Source organism: Phalacrocorax aristotelis, chromosome 3 (genome assembly GCF_949628215.1).
Source record: "Phalacrocorax aristotelis chromosome 3, bGulAri2.1, whole genome shotgun sequence".
Lineage (NCBI taxonomy): Eukaryota > Metazoa > Chordata > Aves > Suliformes > Phalacrocoracidae > Phalacrocorax > Phalacrocorax aristotelis.
This window is the reverse complement of record NC_134278.1, coordinates 65045304-65071296: the sequence shown is the minus strand read 5'-3', so window position 1 is coordinate 65071296 and position 25993 is coordinate 65045304. Positions and strand designations below refer to the sequence as shown.

At 40.9% G+C, this 25993-nt stretch overlaps 1 protein-coding gene across 2 annotated transcripts in view; it reads right to left on the bottom strand.

The window, feature by feature from the left end:
* ARFGEF3 (ARFGEF family member 3) overlaps positions 1–25993 on the bottom strand; it is a 93384-nt gene that overhangs the window by 17910 nt on the left and 49481 nt on the right. For both annotated transcript variants that reach the window (XM_075087747.1, XM_075087748.1), the window contains 16 exons: positions 24868–25192; positions 23340–23452; positions 21682–22592; positions 16618–16784; positions 15204–15369; positions 13677–13784; positions 13218–13433; positions 12850–12960; positions 11289–11439; positions 10361–10675; positions 8643–8776; positions 6999–7144; positions 5235–5414; positions 4715–4859; positions 3457–3579; positions 1078–1181 (listed from right to left, as the gene is read on the bottom strand). In XM_075087747.1, coding sequence (XP_074943848.1) covers positions 1078–1181; positions 3457–3579; positions 4715–4859; positions 5235–5414; positions 6999–7144; positions 8643–8776; positions 10361–10675; positions 11289–11439; positions 12850–12960; positions 13218–13433; positions 13677–13784; positions 15204–15369; positions 16618–16784; positions 21682–22592; positions 23340–23452; positions 24868–25192 — 3415 coding nt within the window. The remainder of the gene's footprint in view (positions 1–1077; positions 1182–3456; positions 3580–4714; positions 4860–5234; positions 5415–6998; positions 7145–8642; positions 8777–10360; positions 10676–11288; positions 11440–12849; positions 12961–13217; positions 13434–13676; positions 13785–15203; positions 15370–16617; positions 16785–21681; positions 22593–23339; positions 23453–24867; positions 25193–25993) is intronic.

The window sequence follows — 25993 nt, the reverse complement described above, 5'->3', positions numbered from 1 at the left end:
TTTTGTTGCTTGGGTTGTCCATTACACTACAAAAACAAACTTCACAGAATTGTGCTGTAGCTGGGACGCTACCGGTATTTCACCCGGCCTTTCTAACGTAAACCATGTATCTGCAATATACAGACAGGATTTCTTTTTAGTCATTCCTGTTGTTTTTCTACTGGCAAGTTAAAAGGTATAACAAGATAAAAATGGCCGCTTCTTTTAAAGAGGAGAAAATATTTCTGCCTCACTGTGGAGTGGGGTTTATAAGGATGAGGAAGAGTGATATGATGCCCATAGTCTATAGATAGAACATATGTTATGTATGCACATAGATATTTGCCAAATATATGCATAGATATTCACTAGAATTTTTTAGGTGAACAAGATAGCAAGTACAGTTTGATATGTCTGCTGTTTATTATTCTGAGCTGCCTTATTTCCTTTTCCTTTCAGCCTGTGTACTGAATCCAGCCATTATCTCTGAATTCAGATATTAAGTCCTTTCGGCTATGATGATATCCTTTGTCATTTGTATTGTACCCAGAAAAAGACATGGCTTAGGTCCAACAAAAAGACCCACAGGTACTACTGTGTGCAAGGAGATTAGAGGAAACATGCCAGCATTCTAATTGTTAGAGATTTGCCCTGAGCTTCAGATACATTTTCATGGTACAGATGAGCTGCTGCTGCATTTTAGAGGGTGTAACCTGTTGCTCTTCTTAGCATGAGAGAATTCTCAAGGGTTGTTTTTTTTCTCCTCTTTCATTACCAACATTGTTTACAGTAACTGTTTAAATAAGAATGAATGTAGCTTTGAATATGTTACTACTAGGTTTTGAACATTCACATTTTCCCACATGGTCCTTGGGTCTGAGTGTTTTTATCTCCTCATGTTTTCCCACCGTCAGCTGGCCTAGAAGGTATGGGGTTCCTTCAGATCGCCACTCTCCATCTGGCAGTGCCGGCTATTACCATCAGGCTTACCACAGGTTCTGTTGTGTTCATGCAAACCACCTAGCCATTGATGCAAAGCCTGGAGGTTAGAACTGTTTCCTAGGCCAGGTTAGTACCTGTGTAAGATGCTCATCATACCTGAGAACATCTCCTGAGGTAATCAAGCGCGGGAAGGCACAAGTCTGTAGATGCAGATCCTGATCCTGGCACACAGTCACCCATCTCCTTACAGTCTACTTCCCCTGGGGACGGGAAAGGCAGGTTTGGGAAGTACAGAAGAAGAGAAACGAACATAGTGTTAGTTTTCCTTTTTCATTTAGTTGTGCCCTAATGTCTGAATAGAATACAGAAAACAGCCTTTGTTTGATCTTATTAGATGACAACCAGATGATTCTCATACAAACAATACAGTAATATTGGTCACAGTTTATACATGGGCTTTTATATGAATAAATGCTTTAATACATACAGCCTGTTTAATAACTCTTTAGGAGAGCTTTTGTGAGTTCTTATAATCATACCTTTTAGTCACCTGTCATACTGACTCCACTCCACTTTTTTCCACGGATGTATGAATTACTTGCTCACATTCACCCTTTGCTCAATTAATATACTTTTTTTTTTTTCTGTTCATTTGCACCCCAGTGCCCTGGAAAATTCTTCTACTACAAATTCTTCCTTTAGTTTATTTACTCCTTAAATACACCAAATTTTATGCTACAATATTTCCTTCTGCTGTCAAATTCAGGTGTCAAGGCCTCACAGTTTCAGCTGTATGATATCCTCAGGTCTAATGTCTCAGTATCACCGGTATTACTAACTCTGTGGCATCAGCAGACTCCTACTTCTAGGTCAGCTTCACTAAGTGTATTAAATAAGCAGATCAGTTCCAAGGCATCCTGTGCAGAGCTCCTCCCTGGATAACGCCATTCACTCCAGCATTCCCCTTGCCTGCACAGCCTGTTTTCCTCCTCCCTCAGCCAGTGTTCTGCCCACCCCAGAACACTTGGCTCATAGCCATTTTTCCAGTTTAGGCAAATACTTCCTATTCAGTGCCAAATCCAAAGCTTTACTAAATGCCTATATGCATCAACATTTTATTACCTTAAAAGCGATTCCTCTCATAAAGACCACCAGATAAATATTAAATCCTTTCAGTAAATCCTACTTTATTCTCCTTTCACTACATTTATTTGGTTTTTCTATGCCCTTAACTATTCCCTCCATAATGTATTTTAAAGTCGTGTCTACTACTAAGATCAGCCAAGTCAGCCAGTGAAGTTTGAATCCTTTAGTTTTATGTTAAAATGCACATAAATGGTATATTTGCTATTGCTCAGTACTGAACTATCCCACAGCCCTACTACCGTTAATACAAAAAAAAATCTCGCTTTTTGACATGTAACCATAAAGGGGACAAACTCATCTCATGAAAGTAAGAAACCTAAAGAAACATAAGACAGGCTTTTAAGTTCTCAAGAAGGAACATGAGTCCCCTCTGTTAGTAGTGGGCATGCCAGTTTGCTTCTCTTTTGTAGTAATAATTACAATTCTGGTCTGTCATCACAAGCTGAATTCTGCCCCTGTTGAAATCAATGGTGAAATAGCTTAATAAGACAAGAGTAACGTTAAAGACTAGATCTGCTGCAGTTAGGTGCTTCATTTAAATCAAAGGGAGCTGCTTACAGATCTGGATACCTCTGTGAATTAATATATATATAACATAAAAACCCCCATTTTACCACTCCTTAGAAGTTTTGCATAAGGGGAAAAAAAATCATTGCCACAGTTCAATAAGAAGTGTCAAATTTTAATGATCAAGGCAAGCCAGGGAACACGAGCACAGAGGCAGAATGACCGAACACCATTTGCCTTTGTTCTGTAGTTTGGTGAAGCGCCACAATTACTCTGCAGGGTCACCTTGACTTGACGCCTGTCTCTGCTGCCCTCAGTAACACACCAAAAAACAAAAAATCTAATCATGGGAACAGAGCGTTGTTAGCTGCAATGCTCATGATCTCACTGAAGGTTCAGCAAGTTTTCAGCACTGCGTATGACCAAAACTGTTCCTGCTGAGGTGGGCAAGGGTAGGAAGGAGCCATGTGGCTTTGACAGCTGAATGTAAAACATACTCTATTCTGTTGCAGACAACCCATGCTTGTCACTGCACAGTGCCAGGCCATTTCTGCAACATTCTGGTTTTTGGGTTTGGTTTTTACTTTTTTATTAAATGAATACAAGCAAGTCCTGATGCAAATTAAGATCACATGAAGCAGACATTTAATAGTGAGATGCACCTTTGCTGCTACAACAACTTGATGAACTGACAGCATTAAAAATGTTTCTGAAATAACCCCTTGGTCCTGATTTTTTTTTAAAGCATTCTGGACTCAATCTCTTCACTGTCTCTCTCTTCCCTACCATACTATGCGTTACATAACTGAATTCTTCTCTTCTGCAGGATCAAGTTTGACATATCATGACTTAATAGGATAAAAGGAAAAGAAAAATATTTACCCAGTCCTTTGACAAACTTCATAAGGCACATAATATAACTGGTGGCGGCATTGGCAAAGACCTGGATGCTGTCTGTGTTTAGAAATGCTTCAAAGACATCAAACACCGGAGCCTGGCGTTTCCCTGTGGAAATAACAAGATGAGAACTCCTCCCCATCCCCCATAAAGGTGATTTTCCAACATTTTTTTCAACAATTTAACTGAATCTGTAGAATCTCTTCTATTCAGAGCAGAGACAGAAATTATCTTGGAAGTAAAACCTTCTCTGGCTCCTGAGGCAACTTGTGTAGCCCTTCATAGGAAGTAATAACAGGCTCCCCCTTTGCCTTATCTATGAAAAATATCAGCTTATGCCTGCCCAAGTAGTAAGAGCAGGTCTGAGCTCTTGAACTCAGCTCAGTAGCTAACACTTCTGCGTGGTGGAGGTTTCTGGTTTAGTTCTTGAAAACTGCCAAGATGACAGCAGTCACATGGAAAACTATTCAGGCTATATAGTAACAAAATAGCTGTGCTTTTCCTAAGTAGATTATCAGATCTCAAACACAGCATACAGTTGCACTTTGCCATCAATCATAACAGATCTGAAAGACAAAATTTAGGAGGAAAACCATAACCCTTACGCATGACTTACAACATTTGAAAATTTTTTCTAATGGGGCAAAAGAATGGATTAAAGTGATTTCTCCATATTACCCAGTTTCCATACAAGCAAACATCTCTGGGAGGGACGCAGAATCATTCTTACAGCAAACACGGTTTGTAATAGCACTAGCAATTTGAAGCCTTGCAATTAAGTGGCTGGACAAGCACTTGCCTAAATTATCACACTAACTTACCCTGATATATGAGAGCAATAGGTTTCCCACAGTCAGAAAGACAGTCCACATGAGATGTGGTGGTTATATAACGTATGCTTTCCTTTCTCTAGCCGGACAGTGGCAAGGGCCCGGCCAAGCCCGGTATTCCTGCACTACTGTTTTGCTCAAAAATATTGAAGTAGGTTTGAAAACATTTCTTTCTCATTCTACTCATCTGCCAGAATCCAGAACATAAAAACTCAAAACAATACCTCTGCTTTCCCTCCCACCCCAGCTAATAAACCAGATACTTTAGTACAGTCCTCGAGTATTGCAGTGCCACTGCTAAGTGCCACTGTTCAGGTACAGCATTTAAATATATTGAGTTAGTTATTGTGTCCCCAGGGAACAAGACAGGGAAACAAAACACACATGGAACAGTCAGTGCAGTAAGTCCTTACCCATAGAGTATTCTCCTACAAGGTACTCTTTAACCTCTGACTTGCTGCTGCTGTGCACTGTTTCCAGGGCACTGAACAGGGGTCTCCATCCTGACTGGATCTGGGTAGAACACATTTCCACCAACTCTCCTATAGAGGTGACCACCTGCAGACAGTGTAGGAGAGGTTGAAAGAATAAAACCAAAAACCAGAACTGATACATAGCTGGACCTTCAGAAGGAATGAGGATGGCTTTAAACACATTCCTATATTTCACTGTCAGTCTAGACTAATTTTGTTTTGTTTCAGATAATAGGAAAGTTTTATTTAATTGCTTTAAAGCCAGGTGTAATGTCTCTGTGCCCTACCACAATGCTTGCTTAGGTGGGCAGAGCCCTCCTGATTCCTTGAAGACGATTAAGGGGCACCATTTGAAGGGAATTTGGGAAACATTCTCAAGTGGACCAAGTGCATTCTGGAGACCATCTTTCTCCTGGGCATGGTAGGCGAGATACAGACAACCTGATCAGGGCTGACTTGCCTGGTCTTGGACATCCTCATCACACAGCTCTAGCTGCATGATACGCTCAAAGGGGCGGAAAAGTGCCTCATTAAAGTGAAAGTGAGAAGGCTCATTCCAGTCCGTCAGCACTTCAGTGAGGATGTCATGGATGAAGGAGACAGCCTTCCGAGACACGTGTCTCTCTTTATGACAGGCAGCCTGCAGGGAAAGGAGGAATATTACAAGTCTGTCCGAGCAAAAAATTTGCTTTAGTGAGACACTTTTAAGGGAGGTAAGCACTTCACGCTGCTGAACCCTAAAACCAGCTTCACCACTAATGTGAGTAGGGACCCCACTGCAACAAAAATGGGAGACTACTGCCAGGAAAACAGATGACTGAGACTCTGAGCTGCTTGGTGTCTCACAGATGCATAAAGGTTTGCTAACAATTCAAAAAGCACAGAGCTAAAAATAAATAAATTAAATAATAAAACCCACAAAACAGAACTCATGTGAAATGTTGTCTTTCCGTGTGACCATTTTTCCTTTCAAACAGGTAGTTTCTGTATATATTGATCATACCTATCCATGGATGACCAAATGCCGCTTTCTATTTGGCTATTTATGGAACTTAAAGTGAGATGGTTCTCATCAGTTTTGGAAGAGCTATTAGAAAATTAAACACCAATGAATCTTGATATAAAGTTACGAGTTTGAGCAACTATGCAGGTTTTGCTAAATTCTATCCTTTCCCTGATGTTGCTCCTTCCCAGTAATGCCCTCATCTGCACTGAAGTCAGCCAAAAAGACTGACCAGCCCTGCATTCTGAAAACATGGAAGGTACTTGAGTTTAAACTGGCTTGGGATCTTAAAGACTTAAAAGTGTTCAAAACATGAGAAGTATTTAAAGTGGTCTGAAGGCTGGCATCCAAAGGCAAGTAAGAGACTAGTTTTGAAGATAAAGGGCTGTTAAAACATACAACAAAACTATTCTCTGCTACGTGTAGTCCACTTAGAGGGATTCCACCAAGACTCCCCAAAGTCGGAACTCAGCTGTAAGATAGTCTACACTCTTTCTTGAGGCAATGAAATGAAGTGCTATGGCAATTTTCTGAACAGCTCATCTTAAAACTCCAGAGAAGCATGCTCTCAGTAGACCTGGGCAGATGACACCACATACCTCACCAAGAGAAAGAAAGGCAGTACTGCACATTTATTCATACCAATGATAGAAATCAGAAAGCTCTGAGAAGTCAAGGCACCAGCATTGTACCAGATAAGACTGAAAGTTTAGCTGAGGAAAGGTCATTTGCTATGACCAAAATCCATTATGTGGCTGCTACTGGCATGCTACTGACCAGGGCTCACAAGGAAAGAGAAGGAAAGGGAAAAATGTCACCATCTTCCTAGTTGAGCTGGCTTTATGTGAGAAAAGAAAACCTGCATCCTTTCACAGGAAGACTTGCAAGGATGCAGACCTTGACTGGGAAAATAGGTAGATGGAGGAGTTACTTGTAAACTCTTAGGGTGGTTTCAGTTTTTCACCACAGACACATGCGAAGTATCATACTGCAAAAATCCAACACATTGTCCATGGACCTGCCCATTTCAGATATTTAAAAGTGCATTCCTCAGTGGCAATATCACAATATATGACATGGTATGTACAGTACTCCAACAGGAGTGCCACCAGATTTGACAATGTTGAGGGTTGATATACATTTTAAGAGCTACCAAGACTTCTCCAGCTTTTCAGCTTTGCCATCTCTTGCACACATTCTTGTTTTCTCCCTGACTCCTACCTCTACAAGGTGAGGTGCCACCAGGCTCCAGCAGCGCATGAGGTGGAGCAACGGGCGAGATTTACTCCTTACAATTCTGAGCATGGCGTCACCAAGTCGGAACAAGTGAAGTGCACTTCTCCTGTCCTGGGTAGATTTTACTTCACCTACAAGCAAGTGTAAGAAAATAAATGGAAGCTAAGCAACAGCAGCTTCTCCATCTCTAGATGTCTAAATTGGAATTTAAATCAGGTTAGAAACTATTAGTATTAAATTGGGGGAGGGGTGAGGAAGATGGTGGAGGGAAAAAAAGAAAGAAAAAAAAAAAAAGTAAAACACAGCCTATGCCTGTGTAGGTAAGAACAGGAATTGGACCCAAGTTTTAAGAAAAACTTATCAAACACACTTTATTTTTATTTTTGCAAACATTTTAAAGACAAAGGCTTGGAGAAGTAGTGCAGAAAAGTTAGTCATGAAGTTACATAATTAATATTACGACCCCAAAATAGTAGTTGCAAAAACCTTTGGTGACATCTACAGGAAAAAATATAAACTGCAAGTTATTTCGTTTTGGTTTGTCCTTTCTTATTGCATATCAAGCAAAGGATATGAAGCAGAGAATGTGCGAAAATACTTTTCTGTTCTCCAGCCAGTAATACTCATTATTTCCTGTTGAAAGGGATTAATCTTCCATTGCTCCTCCAACATTTGGAAAGGCACTTCATTCTCTCATTTAAAATACGCTGCTGCTTTTATCTCTAATGAAGGATATAATCAGGGGGCATACCACTTTTAATATTAAAAAAAAGGCAATTAATTGCTCCATCCTAATTTTGATTTCATTTTTACCAACTACTGTTGATTGATTACTACATACATGATATGAGGATCACTATTTATTAAAAAGAGGCCTGGAGACAAGCAAGAGGAAAAAATGAACAAATTGAAGTGTCACATTGAGAAAATGACAGGCAGCACTTCGGGGAAAGGTGAAACTGATTAAATGGGAGACATCTATCAGATAAAACCCATGTCTGCCACAGGACAGAACAAAGCCCATATGACTAATGTAACTTCTAAAGGCACAGTACAGATTTAAGTGAAATATCTTCCTTTGGGTCCAATCCTTCTGCTCTGTTTGAGATAGTGATGGAAACAACAATTTACAAGCTTTCTGCTGGGGAAGAGCAAGCAGGACAAATCCCACTACTTTATTTAACATTATTCAGTTATGTGCTTTGCTTGCTATCACCCATTTCCGGAACACTTCTGAGGTTATCCCACTGTCAAATGTCTAACTTCAATACACTGTCTTAGGTCTACATTCACCCAAGTTTCCTTACTGGATTGGGTTCCAAAATGGAGCTGTGATTAAATATCTGTGGATAATTAACACCCTCAAAGCCCAAGAACGAAATGAACATCCTCTGAAGTGTTTCACAGCAGGTTTGGATGTGGTCTCTGTCCAAAAACAGTGCTCAACCTTTTCTAAAGACTTTGAACTGCTCCTACAGAAAGATTTTATGCGACTAAATACCATGTTTTATTTATACCTTGAAATTTCAACTGGAAAAATTAAAACTGTAAGAATACAAAGCAAGTTCTGTAAGCAGTACAGTTGTATATGAAACACAGAATTCTGTAAGGGATCTTCAGGTGATTTACCTGGCATTGCTAGGGAGTAATCAACTGTATCTGTGACTGAATGGAAAAGCTGAGCCTGAGAAGCCTTCTTGAGCTGGTAAAGGAAGCCTGCCAATGCCATCAAGTTTAGCTTGTCAGCAGCATCTTCAAAGAGCCTGTGAGTAAAAGAACGGAATCTAATTGAAAAATTAATGAGACGCAGACTTAAAATGTGTATGTAAGAGGAAAACCCTTATCTGTACATGGCTGCTCTCTGTTGCCTTTGGCGACTCACTGGGTTATTGAGGGGTTTTTAATTTATAGAGTGCTACAGAAAAAATTTGATCCAGACGCTTTATTCATTGGTGGGTGGAAAATAGAGCACTGTAGGACCAATCAGAACCCTTCCAAGATTCAGCTGCAGTACTAAAACAAAAAGTCACTTTTGCAAGGAATCAACGTTTCCCATTTATTGTATCTTAATGCTATAAGCAGTTCATGAGCTAGTAGTTGAAAGAACAGTGAGAATACACCCAGCCCTCACAACATAGATCATCATAGCTTCACTGACTTTAGAGTTACACCAGTTTGCTCCTCTGAAGTTACAACCCCTTACATGGAAAACAAATTAATTCAAGTCTTAGACCTGAAGTTGCTGTACCTGAATTGCTATTTAGGAATCAAACAAGAGTTGTTATTTTCAGCTGCAATGAGCTCTTAAGATTTGAGTTAAAATCTGTACCCTTAAAGCAGTAAACTTAAGCTTACGTAGGTGGTGGGTTCCACAGAGGTCACAGTGAAATTTAATATGGTGCAGCCACAAGTTGACACAAATACGATTTTCTGACATTGTTTTAAGTGAAAAAATTTTCTATAGTCTTGCAAAACTGGGATGGATTCCTAATAATGTCCGCACTGAAGTAACAGTGCAGAAGTCAAACCTGCATCATTAAAATTACAGTACTACTATTCTCTAATCCTTGGAACCAAGTTGTATGGTGATCTTCCTGAATAAAAGGTACTTCCCATGCACAGCATCAAACTCCTACAAGCAGTGTCAATATGCATTACTTTTTCCTCTGAATTTACAAATAGCACCCTCCTCTGGGCAGAGATCAAGAATGCAAAACGTCAAAATGTCAGATGGAGAAAAGAGGGTATTAGAAGCATGCAACTCAGGAAATTTTAAACTCTGGCCTGGGCTGCCGAAAGAATAGCAGAAATAGTGAAAAAGTCTGTGATATATCAGTCTGCAGACTGTGTTTTAGGGACCTAATGTAACCTAGCCATTCTGCAACCATGCTTGGTGGCCATTCCTCCTCCGGCCACATTGGGGCAGGCTGACAAGCTGTCCACACAGCCCTGACAGAAGCAGCTGCTTTCTAACTGACACTGGTCTTGTCCTGACAGGAACCGGCTGAGTGACAAGACACCTAGTTATTTTGCCTGCTTTAATAAACACAACAGATTAATTTACATACAAGCGATAAATCCACCACTCTTGGGATGCATTTGATTTACTTGGCCTATTCACTGTTGTGCACAGACATACTCAGCCTGCAGGGCAGGTACTGCACAGATGCAGAAAACCAGGTCTTTTAGGAACTGCTGGTTGTGACACACACGCTGCTCTCTTGTGAAACTCAGCCGAAGCAAGTGGCAGTAACAGACAAAGATCAAGCCCCACTGCACCACAGAAAGGTATATTTCGGTTCTGTTTTGAGAACAGGGATTCTGGCTCTTGACAGCGCTGCTTTTACCTGTCAGCCTGCGTGGAGAGAGTGAGAACAGCCTTGGCAGCACTGGTCCCACATAGCAGGCTGCCTCCACGGAAGTCAAAAGCTCTGCCCTTACTGCTCTCCTTGATGAGCTCCTGGATAGAAACCGGCTGAATGACAGGATTGCTGCTGAGAGTGGTCTCTTGCTCAGGGGTCAATGCCTGGGGAGACTCCCCAGGCTCAGAGTCTGGGTGCAGCCCTCCAGGTGCCTGCTGTGACTGGGTGATGGTAAGGGAGGGCTGGGAAGCACCGTCACTGAAGTGGGTGTGTTCCAGCGTGCTGATGTACTCACACACCCTGAGAACAAACAGGAGAAGCAAAAGATGAATAAAACCCCCAAACCAACAACTCTTCCCCACCACTGATGACCAGGCTCACTGAAGAAATGCTTGGGTCTGTACTCCAGAGGTGAGTCAGGAGGATAGTGCAAGTACAGCTCTCGTCTGCCTCACTGTGAGAAACCAGCTTACATGGAAACCACTGCCAATTCACAGGCACTGATCTCTACATCTGAACCAGATACAATGCACAGGACACATTACTCAAACCGTAAATGGACTACCTCTAACTCTCAGACTAAGACTACAGATAGATAACTTGTCTTCTTACATCCTTTGGCCACCTGTATGCCTAGATAGCAAATAGTTTAGTGGAGGTGCCTGAAAAGCCCACTTAGGTTCCTGGGCCTGCCTCAGTCTTCTGGTAACTTTGAAGTTTTTAAGCATGGATTTTGTCTCTGAATAGTGGTGGAAAACAGCACCATCGTTTCTCTTACAGATACTGGCAGTTAATTCACTCTGACACGGTTTACACAGAACATTCCCAGAGCACGTGAAGTCCTTTCTCTCATTTCATTACTTTCAGGCAGCATGGTATAAATTCCATTTCTTTTCAGAAAGCTGGTGAGTACCTGAACACATGAGGCCAACAGTCCTGATTGTGGCTTCCCATCTCCAGGCCTACATTAAGAACTGCGTCCATACACAAAACATGAGCAGTGTGCAGGCAGACTCCCTGCACTTTCCCCATCTGCTCCAGTTTCTGCTCCACTTTTTGTTTCACTGCAGCATGAAAAAAAAAACCCAAACCATTAGCTTCACCAGCTTTTAAACAAATACTGTTTTATGTATAGGGTTATGGCAAAGGTATACAGTCTGAAAGCTATAAAAAACCATGGATTTTAGACAAAAAGAAAAATCAGAGAAACCCATTTCTTCCTAATAAACATGAGGCAGTTTTAAAATTAAAATCCCTTTTGATGGATCTTATATGCATGAAAAAAAATCAATGCCAGATTGACACCCTCCACCCCCAAATTCACATCTTGTTGCCCACAGAACAGATGCAGATTGCCAGTGATATTACATGTTTCTCTTTGGAACTGGCTGGCTATATATTTAATTTTTTTTTACCAAAAATTAAATAAATTTGCTATGGGGGAAAAAAAAGATTTTCAGGATTTCTCATCTATTTCCATACATGAGTTTCACCAAGGAGCTCTTGTTAATGGATACTCTTGTCAAAGCAAGTCTAATCCTGAACTGAACTACAAACATTTGGACCTCATTCTTTTTCCTGAGAATCTCTGAAAAGCTTAGTTCTCCTACTGCATTGGAATGGAAACCAATTTTGAAGCTTTGCAAGCTTTCACAGAACAGATCTGTTGGCCTCTGGCCACTGCTACTACCTCCTCTTTGCTTCAGCATGGCCTGGCCAACTCACTTCAGTCATAACTAGCAGAGTGGTCCAAAGTTAGTTTGTGCTCAGGTCTATTCAGTTTTGTTTTTTCTACTGAAGCACCAAATTTAAGTGCCAAGCAGGGTTATTTGTGCAATGCAGTGTTCTTTTATGCACTTCTTGCCATGAGAAATCAGATGTCATCAGACACATATTATGTGCTTCCCCAAACAGCCATTGGAGACAACCGTTGCCTTTACTGACTTCCACTCGGTTTGAAGTAGCGGTATAGAGATGCAGGATTTTTTACATTATACATATATCATTTTTTTAAAATTCTAGATTCATTTAACATGATCCAGAAACAGTTTTAAATATATGATGATGGAATAAGACAATCAAGGATGTATACACAAGACAGGGAGAGGGAGGCAAACTCAGCTTATATTACCACCCAACACATTAAAAAAACCCAAACAACTGTTTCTCTGATGCCTTCTGGTTGTACTAGTACCAAAAGGCTTAAAAAGTGCACATTTCAAAAATGCAGTTGGCTTATCTGTTGTTCCACTGATTTCAGTTCCATATAAAATATAATTAGTGTGACATAATGTTAAGAACCCAGGACAGCAGGACATGGATTGAAGCGTCTAGACATACATCCCATATACCTACAAGTGAGTAGTGCACAGCGGTGGTGTTCCCCTCTGTCCTTCTATGTGCAGCAGAGTACTTTCCAGTCACACCTTTGCAGTCAATATGAGATCAGGTAGGTAATTTAATCACATAGTTACCTTGAGCTATAGTATCGCTGGGCTCTTGGATTTCTTTTTCCTCTTTCTCTTCCTGGACACAGGAGGCAGCAGCCATTTGGGCAAGAGCAGAGGCACAATTAGCAGCAACTCCTGTAAAGCAACACTGCAGTTACTGTTTAACCAGCATTTCCTCCCCAGTCGATGCAATTTCAGCAACAGGTTGTGCCAAGGAAAGTTGGCTGGATATGTCTACGCTGTAGGGCAGGTGGGCTCTATGGAGAGTCCTACAGTCCAGGTCCCTATCCAAGACTGGCACAGGTTGCTGCTTTTCCCTCTCCCATATTCCTTCAAGGAAAGTTACCACCCTGTTTTATGAGTCTTCCATGACATTCCACATGCAGCAGTACCTAGAGCACAGCTCAGCCTGGCTGCTCTCCTCAGTCCATCCAGGCTCAAGCAGATGGAGTCCTTCTCCTTTTGGTTCTGCTCCTTGGCTCCTTCTGCTCCCAAGATGAAGGCCAGCCCCTTGGAGCTGCCTGCCATGCGGCCAGTCAGTGGTGTGGACAAAGTGTCAATCAAGTTCTTCCAACAGCCGATTAAAAGGTATTGGGCAAAAGCAACTCCTGGAGTGAGAAATGTGTTACTGCTACTGGAAAATGACATAACAGCAGCTTTATCATCAGTGGGAAAATCCCACGTCATATTTGTCTTCTTCATGCTGGACTACCAATTCATGCATAGGATGTACTGACATACTTCCCTTAACACTTAAATTGTTCTAAAACATAATTTATCTGAATATGCTTATAGTATATAACAACCAACTGCTGATAGATACACTTGTGCTTATAATACAGTCTTAATACCTGCAACAACAGAATCATCTGTCTTCCGGTTTTGGGAAAGAGGAGATTGAGCTGAAGCAGATGCCATCAATTGGCCACCAATTGCACTGCTTCCCAAGCCATCGATGTCTGCCAGAACATTAAAAACCAACAGATTACTATTTGACACACATATGGTATAAGGAAGGCATCTCCTACTGGCTCATTGTTCAAATAAGTACTAGCACTCCTGACTTCTCAGGTATGCTTTTTAGTTGGTCTCTTCTGGCAGTCTTCTGAAGCCTTGACATAAACATGAGCTGTGGCATCTTATATTTTGCCCAGCATAACCAACATTTTCTTGAAGAGGGGAAATATCCTGCTCCCAAAGCCCCCCATCCTGAAGTTATACAGTCAACAGAACTCTCAGCAAAGATTTCATGGTATTTCTTACAGTTCAGAACTTCCCACACCCTTAAATCTCCACGTTTCTTAGTATAACCTTTCAAATCTTGCTAAATCCTGTACCTAGATGTTCCCAGACCTCAGTCTGAGTCCTCAAGATGTGCTGGGATCCTATGTCCTAAATGTGATTTTAGTAGACCTGTGTAGGTTCAATCTCGACAAAAGAAATACAACCCTTTCTCCAACACAACAAAAGACCAGCTTCTCACAGAGAGGTCGATGTTAGTGACATCAGGTTGATTTCCTTTCTAGCAGCCCCTGTTTGTCTGTCTCTCTTCCACATACTCCATGGCTATTGTTTTTCTCAAGTGTTTCTTTCAGCTTCCCAGCTCAATAGTTAAAAGCGACACTGAGCTCAATACAATCAGAAAAAACTTTCAGAGCAGTGCTCTTTGATTACCAGTTAATGGCTCAGCTGAAGCCAGTGTTCTCCCTGCATACACTGTTTTAATTACCTCTTTGTAATCATACAGTATACACATACAAGCAGACAGTGCATTTTATATCAATACAATAACATAGACATCCTGCTGCCTTTCAGCTGATACCATTGGATTTTTTCCCTCAAATGAAGCTAAGGATTGTTTATAAGAATTTGCTAGAGGTGCTCCAGGTCTTCAGCTTCTTTCTAGTGCCATTTGGCATATCCTTGGCATAGCACAAATCTGAACCAAGGGGAGCCCAATCTGTGGAATGCTTCCAGGATCAGATTCCACTATTTATATTTGTTCTGCACCACAGGCATGCTGAAACGGCTTTGCTATGACATCAAGAAAACAGCAGCCTTACCGCTTACCATTAACAAGTACCAAATCTACCAGAATTAAGAGATATTTTGGTTCAGTGAACAAACCTACTTTCACTGTCTCCCGGGGACAGTTTTTTTTTTTAAACCCATGCTTCAAAAGCTTTCTGTCTGATCCGAAACAAACACTTAAATACCACAGTTAAAGACTGATTCTTTCTCTACCGGTAACTTTGTGAAACACCATGTGTCACATGATAACACACTGTTCTGTATGTAATGCAATGAACCAGCATGTTATTGTAGCTTGTTTCAGACATATTTGGAAGTTAGCCTTGCCACCATAACTCAGTACTGACCAGTCAGCATGGTGATAAGTGGAAGGCTGTGCTCTTCAGGGCTTCCCCAGTATCCAGCTTCCCCCAGCATGTTCCTTTCTAGTACCTGGTGGTACAGTTCTTCAACCCAGGCCTGGGAAAATACCATCAACACTCCACTCGACTGGACCTGCTTCATGAACTCCTTCTGCAGAGAACCATAAAAGCCAAATGTAAGACAACAGTAAGCCCTACAGCATGAGCCTCAGCTCCTAGATCTACTCCTGAGTGTAAGGGTGTGCAGGAGCAGAAAAGAGGTTATGCAAAAAATAAGAATTAACTGAGGATTGCAGTCTGTCTCTATGATGGAGGATGATATGAACTTTCCCTTCTCTTAGTTCAGTTCATGCAAGATGCAAATCATAATGACAATTCTTGCAGAGTAACAATGGGACAGGCAAATATCTAATTCCACAAGGTAGGGGTAGGATCTCAATTCCAATAAAAAGAAGTTGTGGCACCTAATGCCTTCCAGCAATCAGACCTTTCTGCACTGAACAGTCACCACAGATGAACTGGGGTCCAGTTAGATATCTGAACTATTTTCGAAAATACTTAGGTCATGCTCAGGCCTGTTGTGCACAGTGCTGTCCTTAGAGAAAGTTCTGAGTCACATATTTGCTCTCACAGCTGCTGAAGAACACGCCAGAACTGATGATGATGTTAAAACCGATTTGTTTCTGAGGTCTTCTAGAATATAAATTGTCTTAAATGGGAAGCTCAGCAATAACAGTACATTTTGACAGATTTTTTTTGGTTTCCATTTTTTTTTGTTCCATATATCACCAATTTTTTTATTTTTAGGGAAACTCTGAAATGACTTCTCTTGGGTGGCTTAGCTGAAAAACATAGATTCACACTTTTAGTCCTGCAGCCTTCAAACCAATTTTTAAAAAGCCCAGTAAGCTGAGGAATCCCAGGTGCCACAAAAATCATCAGTTCATATTACTAAAACCTAATTATTTTTCACTCTAACTTCTCATGTCTTCATCTGCATAAATACAAATCAAGTATTAAGCAAGAAATTTGTCATTATGCTCAAAAGTAGTTGCAAGATGAAGGTACCTCCCTCGATAATGTGCATAAGCAATACTTGCTGCATCACATGATGCTAATGAAGATCTGTTCTGAAGATAGAGTATCCATCAAAATGACTGCTACTTTAGTGATAATCAGTAAGCTGTATTCATTCTTTCCTGAATTACAGAGAACCTGTGTAATTCAGAGGCATGGCACTTATGCAAGATTCATAAGCAGCTTGGAGAATGCTTCATTTGCAATTATTATTTCTCCACTTAGCAAGCAGCCTGAAGGCTTTACATGTGGGCTGCTTTATGTAAAAGGAAGCAAAACAAATTTTCTTTTTTTAACAGTTTTCCCATATTCCCCAACTCACCAGCAACACAGGGGCTTGAGCAGGCTTCTTCCTGTAGTAATCTGAGTTGGCCAATTTTAGGTTGAGCAGCAGAGTGTAATGTGAGACCATGTAGAGACTGTCTGCATTCATCAGAGTCTGGAAGCTGAAATTTAGGTTTCCCTCAAATCCTGGTGAGTGCATCATACCTAACAAAAATACCATGTGAGCTCTCACATTTTACACAGATTTTGCCTGGAAAAAAAAAATCAGAAACTAACCCTAGCATTTCAGCAGCAACAGATTGCTAGAATAGTTGATGAATCGTAAGTAGAGTAATTACTCTATTAAATGCACTAGAATAGGGAACAGAAAAATAAGTAGTCCATCTAGAATGCAGTGCTGCAAGGCAAACTGAACACTCCAGTCACAGTCCAGCAGAGCAACGTGCAAAGTCTGAAATACACAGGGAGCACCACCATTCATTGGGATGACTGCCAGGTACAGAGCAAAGGGCAGGATACATCTGCAATGCTAACTGGAAAGGTGAGGTGCAAAGGAGCAGAGGCAAAGCCTTTGTACTTAATTGAGCATACATTGCACCAAACAGTGCTAATGAGGGTGACAGCCCTTTTAACCCCCCATTAAATCTGTCCTGGCTAAGCGAGTTGTTGGATGGGGACTGGAGTGCTCGGCACCTTGCAGGATCAGGCTGTAACCATCATTCTCTGCGTGGCCTAGAGGTATGAGAACAAATATTTCGGGCCAAGCTAGCTGGAACTCATTACAACTCCAAGCCCTGTTTAGTTCATACAAGACCTGCTTTCTAGACAGCTGAGCACTTGCAGCTCTGTCAAACCCATAAGCCATCTGTAAGCGCTCAGCGCTCCTGAAAACACTATTTGTATGAAACGACAGCCTACAACCATGCCCTGTGGCACAATCCCTTCTTCCCAGGTAGGATAGACAGCACATACATTTTCCTCTCAGTTAGCTGACCTACTGGTAGAAAAACATAAATCAAGTATGAGCAATACCTAATTGAATCCCCATGATCTGTAGTTTGAGCCATGAACAAACCAGAAATATTAGTCCCTCCCCGCCATGACCCACAATGTATTTCATGGTTTTCACATCAACCGTGAAATCCATTCATATAATGTCAATTAGAGAAGGCTAAGGAGTAAGCTTTATCCTAGAGGAACTTTTGAAATGAAACAAAAAAACAGCTTCCAAGGTTAGTTACATGATGAAGCAAAGCTGTGTCATTTGTTAACTGTTGCAGTGGTTTACTGTGAATATATTCCTCCCACCACAAAGCTCATGCCTCTTCTTAGACAAAATACAACAAACCATTAACATGAAAAAAAAAAAAAGAAAAAGAAAAATCCACACACAGAAAAGAAGCAAATGTTTTTCTTGCCTCGTGAGGGTTTGAAAGCTCTGTGCTGCTGCCTTCTCGGACTTTCCACTGTCGTCACTTTGGGGGCGTGGATAAGGTGAGTAACTGTTTGAGGGCGGATTTAGAAAGAGAGTAACTGTTCCAGGGTGGGTCTAAAAAATGAATAGCTGTTCAAGGGAGCAACCTTTGTGTGAAGAGGAGTGATAGGGCTGGCCACAAACCATATGCACACAGGTTGGCATGTGCTTGGGGTAGATTCCTCGTGGTGAATGTTAACAGAAATTCTTTAACTAGTACCAAAACTGCAACCACGTGCTTCAAAGTAGCCTGTGAGTAGCTCCAGTGGCTCCTTCATCACTGAAGGCAAAGATGCATCTTATCACTGTGTTAGATGGAGGATCATGATACCGATGTAGCTAGAATAATTTGAGTTGATGCCTTATCTCTCTTAAATATGTACCTTAGGGACTAGAATCTGCTATAGTAATAAAAACCTCAAGGCAGAGAGGTATGTAAAAGAAAGAAAAACCCCACTTTATTTTGCATTAAAATATTTAAGAAATTGCCCAACCTCCTATACAAGACCATGATTAAAAAGGATATGTGTAACTGCACATAAAAGTGGCTACTACCTAGTGGATATATATTTGTGCACCCAAAAGTGGGAAAAACATGGTCCCTAATTTTATCTAAAGTATGGGAAAATAAACAACTGCATTCGAGAGATGCTGAGATCTCAAAAGCAGATTAGCTAATGTGTAAACCTGCAATGATGCTTAACAACATAAAAACCTTGGTGCTAAAAGCTGTGGAATCAAAACTGAAAAGAGGTGCTAAAAATGTTTGCTATGATTATTCACAAAACGGCACATTATTTTTAGAATTAATGCCTTGACACTGCAGTTCATGAGAATAGTTATGTCCGAATTAAGAGAATACTGATCATCAACTTTAATTATGAAAATCTGCCAGCTATAATAAACAATGAGGTTAGCACACTGCCTTAACAGAGACAACAGCTCATTTAAATTGGCCAGGTAAATGGAAAAAATGCAAACTTTATCTTGACTTGTACAAAACATGATGTTGAGAATTTTTAGATAATTCGGTATTTTTTAAGGTACATATCACACTCCAGTGTCACTAAGGGTTTTTTTGGCATTGATTTTATCTAGCAACAAGGAGGAACTTACTGAGGAAAGATGAAAAACGTAGATTAGGAAGGCTTTTAACCAACTGACTTCCAAATCTTAATCTCACCATAAATCTGTTTAGCTGACTTCACTTTTTCCATGCTTATACTCCCACGCCTCAAACTCCTACCTCCTTTCATTACTTTTCAATCCTATGAAAACATAATAATATTACAATACTATTTAAGGACCTAGTCTGTAGGAAGGACTACTAAATTATAGATAATGTATTTTTCCCCCAAAACATAAGAAAAATTGAAAAATGAAACACAGCAGTTAAATAAGTTCTCAGAAACACAAAAACACTGCTTCTGTACCAGCCAGTCTCAGAACTGCACCTGTCTCTTTTCTCAACTCGAATCTTAACCAATACTCAAATTTCCTAATGTATTCTTCAGGAATTATACATGAATAGATGTTGTACACACAATGAATAGGACCAGTTCCTTGAACTTCATCACCTAATTTCTGCCTTCAATTGTTGGTGCTAACAAAGGAGTCTTGAATTAAGGACTCAAACATTGCCTATGGAGGCTGTTCAGACTGGTGTCTCAGAAGCTCTGCAGGGGAAGTTCCTACCCCCCGACACATGTTTCAACTTTAGTAAGTCTCTGTCTCTACAGGTCTTCAAACTCAGGCCTCTCTCACCTACACAGGAACACAAGTCCTCACCTCAGAAGGACTGTGGACTTTTGCTTAAGATCTGAGGTACAAGCTAAGGGACTGTTTCAGATGGATTAAGACTCAATCCAGGTGTCTGATTCAAACATGATCTGCACAGATATTGTGAGAGCATTAAATTACACCTCTGTAACAGCCACCGCTCTATGAAAACACCAGGATACCTCTTCCAAGCTATATTAATACAGTAACTTGCTAGTATGTTTTTCCATGATTCCTTACTGAGTGCATCTTCTAAGAATACTTCACCGGATTGGACTGGAAACATGATATACCTTTTTAAGTACAGATTTAGCCATGGGGGTAGCTTTCTTAGGAAACTGAAAGATTCTTCCTCAACTCAACAATCGAAGTCCAAGACTAGGTATCTTTTTAAGAGAGATGTACAAACCAGAAATTATGGATTTAATGCAAAGATCAAGTGATACCTTCCATCTTTCTCGCTGTATTAGTCATGCTGAATGACAACAAAAACCGTGTTTAACCTTAAAATCTAGAAATCTGTGAGGTCTACCTCTTCCAATGCTTTAAAACATTCTAAAGGGATTTGACAGACACAAGAGAAAAGTGGTATACTTATGCATGAGGGAACAGGTGCACAAAAGCTTGAGCTAGGGTTCTAGTCCTGATCTTTTGGCATAACCTCACTGTTTTTCAGGAAAAAGAAATCCCTTGTGACAGAAAGGATGCTTTTGAGCACCTCAATTAGGAATGTAATTAATATTAATGTCCCTTTTAAGATATCTCTGTTCTGTGATATAACATGGCCCATGTTTCTTAAGAACGTCATTTATCATCTTGCTGAGTTAGGGCTTATTTGGGCAGCATTTAAACAGGGTATGAAGAACATCAGCTTATTCACGCAGCTTCATACCTAAATCATGCTTTATGTTGATGGGAGGCATCCTTTCTAACTCTGTATGAGTTTAATGTGTGTGAGAGAGCACAAATGAATGAAGCAATGATTAGGAGAGAAGCAATAGGAAAGGCAATTGTGGTGAATTAAGTTAAAGAAACAGAGAAGATATTTTAACATTGCCACTTTGGCTACTGTCAGGAAAAAGAAACCCTTCTAAAAATATATACATTTATACACATTTCAAATATACTATCAACAGGACAAACTGGCCTTTGCATGGCGTTTTTTTGTTTGATCGATCAAGTCAAGATCCCAAAGGTTGTAACCCTGAAAGAACTGCAGGTATTTAATCTCTTAAAAGGTAAGATCTTTTAATTATTTTTCACTTGGTCTGGGCTTTGAGCTTTGCATTTCCTGTAATAATAGACAGCAGTATTAAGAAAAACAAAAAAGAGTGAAGAAGAGAGTTATTCCTCTTTTCTTATCCTTTCAAGAGCTTACTGCTGTGGAATTTTTATCACCTTCTTTGCAAGGCTGGCATTACTAATAGTAATGCAGTGATGTACTAAACTACTTAAATCTCTTTCAGAACAGGTGATGGTCCTCCCCACACCTCTTTCATGCTAGGGGGCAACCCCAGCCTCTCTTTAATGGCACCATGTACAAATCTTCTCAACAGATTTTCACAAACTTGTGAAGAGGTATCTTACTACAGAAAATATGATTTCTCTATTGACTGAGGATGTAATCCAGAGCCTGTTAAGAGTTAATGGATTGACCTCCCTTTGAATCAGCGCCTGCATATTCAATTTGCTTTGCCCTAAATGAAGTGTGCTCCTGTGGAGGAATGTGCTTTGTAAAGCACAAACCTCCTTATCCTGGATATGTTCTCTGAAAATGAAATCCTACAAGAGAGTACAGTGCTGTCACAGTGTGCATGCTGGTTAGACAGTAAATATTTGCTTGCAAACCTGAGCAGAAGGTTGAAGAGAAGCTCTGCAGTGCTCCATCCACCTCCTCTATGCTGGGAAGAGCTATAAGCCGAGGAAGAAGAGCCTCAAGTGACTGGATAAAAAGCCGTGCACTGTGCTGGTCTGCTTCTTGGCTCTTCAGCAATTTCAGAGAGAGAGCAGCAGTACGTAAGGACCTCTGACCTGGGCAATCCCGTGGTGTCTGCTCCTCATCAGCCAGGGAGCAATTGTCAGAGCCTATGTCCGAAACATCTGACCTGCCTGAGTCCTTCTCTGCTGCCATGGAATACTGATCGCATGAATCAAACTCAGTCCTAGAGAGGTCCTGGTCATCTACACTGAAATTACTTTCACTGTATCTGGATCCATAGGACCGGGTCTTGCAATCAACTGATAAGAAGTTAGTTATATCTGGATAGACTATGGTGTGGCTTCTCTGAACAACATCTGGCTGGTCAATAGTTTCTGACTCTGGTTCTCTATAACGTATCTCTTTGCTTTCATGTCCAGCTGGAGATGGCAGTGAGTTTTTTTGACTTTCTGGATTATCCTCTGGAGTTGTCTGTCCCATATCCCCTTCCAAAGTGGTCTGACCAGTGTCTGTGGTAACACTAATGCTAATGTCAGGACTCTTCTCATTTCCTGATTCCCAGGCAGGATTTTCTGAGGACAGGATGCGCCTCTGCCACCTAAAGTCAGCATCATTGATCTCCATGGAGTCCCTGCTTGTCTCAGTCCCATCCTTCAATTCTTCTAAGCGCCGGAGCAGCAGCTGTACCTGTTCTTCACTGAGACCCCTCCCTTGGCTCAGCTCATCTAATGCTCCAAGCAGGGCAAAGACACAGGACACTGAAGCATAACATGCTTCAATACCACCTTTGATGCATGCTTCTGTCATCCCATCCATGATACTACAATTAAAACAGAGTTTAAGTGAAGCAGCACATATAGTGAGCACATGTCACTACCATCCAACACCATCCCTCCATAACCAGGAAAATAAAAATAAGTTAAATTATCCTGTAAGACTACTCCTGAGAAAGACAACTAGTATTAGAACAAATTATTATGTCTCCCATGTGGACACGGCCATTCTGTAAAGGAGTGCCAACCAGGGAAACAGTTACCGTGCGTTTGTACCAGCATGCACAGCATGTTTTCCCTTACAGGCAAGCACTTACACTGAAAGAAAACCTCAACACCTAACTGAAGCTACATTTAAAGCCACCTGTGTCCTGAAAATTATCTTATCTACAAGACATGATCTTGACAAGAACTGAGAATCCTTCCTGCTCAATCTGACAATGTTTAAATTTTCAATTACCTCCTTTGACTTCACCTTAGAAATGTACCTCTAAATAAGCACACAGTTATTTCATTGCAAGGTTAGGGACCCAAACCTAAGACTTTCCAGCTGTAAACCAACATATTTGGGTGTTTTGGCAAACTCAACAAGGTAGTTATCCATGCCTTTACAAACAGGCCCAGACTGACAACAAACCAGTAACAGCTTTTACTCCTCTTCCATTTTCACAGCTTATTTAACCAGGGAGATACCCTGGCTCATATTTGGGTATCTTCCTGAAGATACAAGTGTTTAAGTGTCCTGTGTGCACAGGTTTAAGAGAGAAGAGGCTAAAGGAGGAAATAAAGCGTACAGCTTGAGAAGATCCAGGTGGGACTTCCTTTTAGAAATAGACCTCTTCCTGGATTCTGACTCAGAAGAGCAGGGCCCTGCCAAATCACAAAGGCGCCGAGGACTGCCAAGTATCTGAAAGGAAAGGAAACAGAAGTTACTAGAGGATTATCTAAGCATTATTTAAATACAATAAATGAGTCATAGTTGTATCAAGCCCTGGAACCTGAGGCAGCAGTACTGTAATTTCTCACAGCAAAGGGAAACAGCACACTGAGGTTCTACTTATTAAAGCTACCTTTCCTTTTTTTAAAGGCAGAAAAGCGGATACAGATGAGCAGAATATTCAACAAGAATCACATATAGAATGTTCTCCAGTGCTTTACATTTTTTACTGAATATATTTCAAATGATACTGCGCACAAGACAATCTTTATACCTAAATATAGAGCAAGTATCTGGCATTATATTATACACCAAAGGGGGCCTTTCTCTTCAGTCACCCAGTTACAAAATTATACAAGTCATGCAAAGATAGGCAAAGTGATTTCTTCTGACTCAACATGCTGGGTGGCATCCTGTTAATGCCCACCAGGAAATACAAGGAGAAGGCTTTACCAACAGGCCCATATTAATAAGCAGAAAGAGGCAACAGATATGTCATGCAGGAAACAACATCAGACTGAGCTTTTCCTAAAACTTTAATTGTCAGCTTGCTATTGCTTAAAATTAGAGGAAGACACCTGCCAGGGTGACTGCCAGTTCAGACAACAACCTGGTGGGTGGCTTTGTGGTGTTAGGAGTGATCTTCAGACACAGAAAAGCCTAGGTTTGCACAAGCTAGCACAAAAATCCTCTAAGAGACACCCCTGTTTCTACAAATTATGTGTGCTGCTTTGTATTCCACAACATGAGAAGAAAGCTGCACATATGAAATGGAAGAGCCCATGATTGCAGCTGCTGCTCAAAGAAGTCTCACAATACTCTAGCGGTAGTGGTGTCAGAGGCACAGGGCAAGAGGCCAGAATGGAGTGGTCTTGACGTGGCCGCTTAAGACATTGGCAGCTTCCTTGTGGCTATTCTAATAAAGCTCAAGGAAACTATTTCAAAAACCTGGCATGTGATCAAAGCATATATTCACCTTAATGCCTGGAATACTACACTGTGAGGATGAATGCCTCCTTCTAGCAAGAGCAGAGAGTGGGGAAAGATGTCAAAGAAGTTGAGAATTGGATCAATATACTGTATCTCACCCAAAAGAGCAGTCATGACTCAGTGATAAGATCTGCTCCATGCAGTACCACAGCATGAACACTGATAGAGTTGCCATAGCAGCTTGCGTTATGGAGACAAATATAGCTATTACGACTTTGTAAAACTAAAAATATTTGTCAGAGTGGCTTTGATGTAACAGCTGTGCTCAGAAAGGGTGATTTCAACATCCTTAGGGCTAAGGTATGCAATGGACTCATATGCACGTATCAGCAACATTTACTGTTAAATAAACATTTTGCTTTACATGCCTGGATTTGCACCTTTGATTATCCTACCTCTTTCATAATTTTGATGGCTTCTACTCGGTGCTGGGGTGGTGGGTAAAGCAATATCCGGTGATAGAGAGACTGCAGCACAGGCTTCATGGATTCCACTGACCCCACCAGTCGAACCAGTTCTGCTGCAATATAATATATGGTCCGTGCAACTGGCCCACTAAGGGCAGGTGCTGTGGAGGAACAACCTGAACCCCGGCCATGATCAGAGATCCCTGAGGAAGGTGAATCAGCCTCAAGGCAGATGCTGCTGTGGGCAGAGGTGATAGTTTTGTCATGGATTGGATTTCCCAGGATTACTACAAGGGCTGGACACAGTTGCTTCCTGAGAAAAAGAGAAAAGCAGCAGATGGTAACTGCAAAAAAGAAAATCTCACAGGAACAGATTGAAAATAGCCCACGGTTAAGCAAGATACATACTCTTGTTTTAATGATCAGTCAACAGCAGCAGCTAGATAGAATAACAAATTACACCAGTTTTTTTTCACCTCCCAAGCATCAGCATGCTAGTACATATGGAAATACTTTTGGGTGCTTTATAAACATGGTCCTGATTTTGCAAGTTCATGTTGCTGAACAGTGCTGCCCTTTACAGAATAGCATGCCTGCCTCTTTCGTTGGCTGCAACTTATCACAAAATAGAAATTCTAGGTTTCTACTGCCAAGTGTTTCTTCTTCAGTCCAACTTGGGAGCCTTAAAAAAGCGTGACCAAACGAAACCCAATCTATGTTAACTAGAAGGCCTCTTGTTCTACCACTGAACTGCACACGCAAGTATTTTAGTAAGACCCTTAGTTTTGAGCCTCTGTTTTGCTGGCTTTTGAGAACATAATTAAAGACCTATACAGTAACTCGAAGTACACATTGTAACTCCTCATATGCCACTATACACTAAAAACACCATCCTTCCTTCAACTGTCTTTCTGCATGAACACTCAAGTTAAGTGATTCCACATCAGCAGATCACTCTTCTGTGGAACCAGAGCCAAAACCAGCTCAGCACTTTGCTCCATTAGCTGTTATTTCAGCTTTGCACTCACGCACTTGACATTTTAGTTCAGTCTGCAAGACCCTAATTTAAAAAGTCAAGTGCTGCATGAGAATGCAGTCCCAAACCTGATTTTCA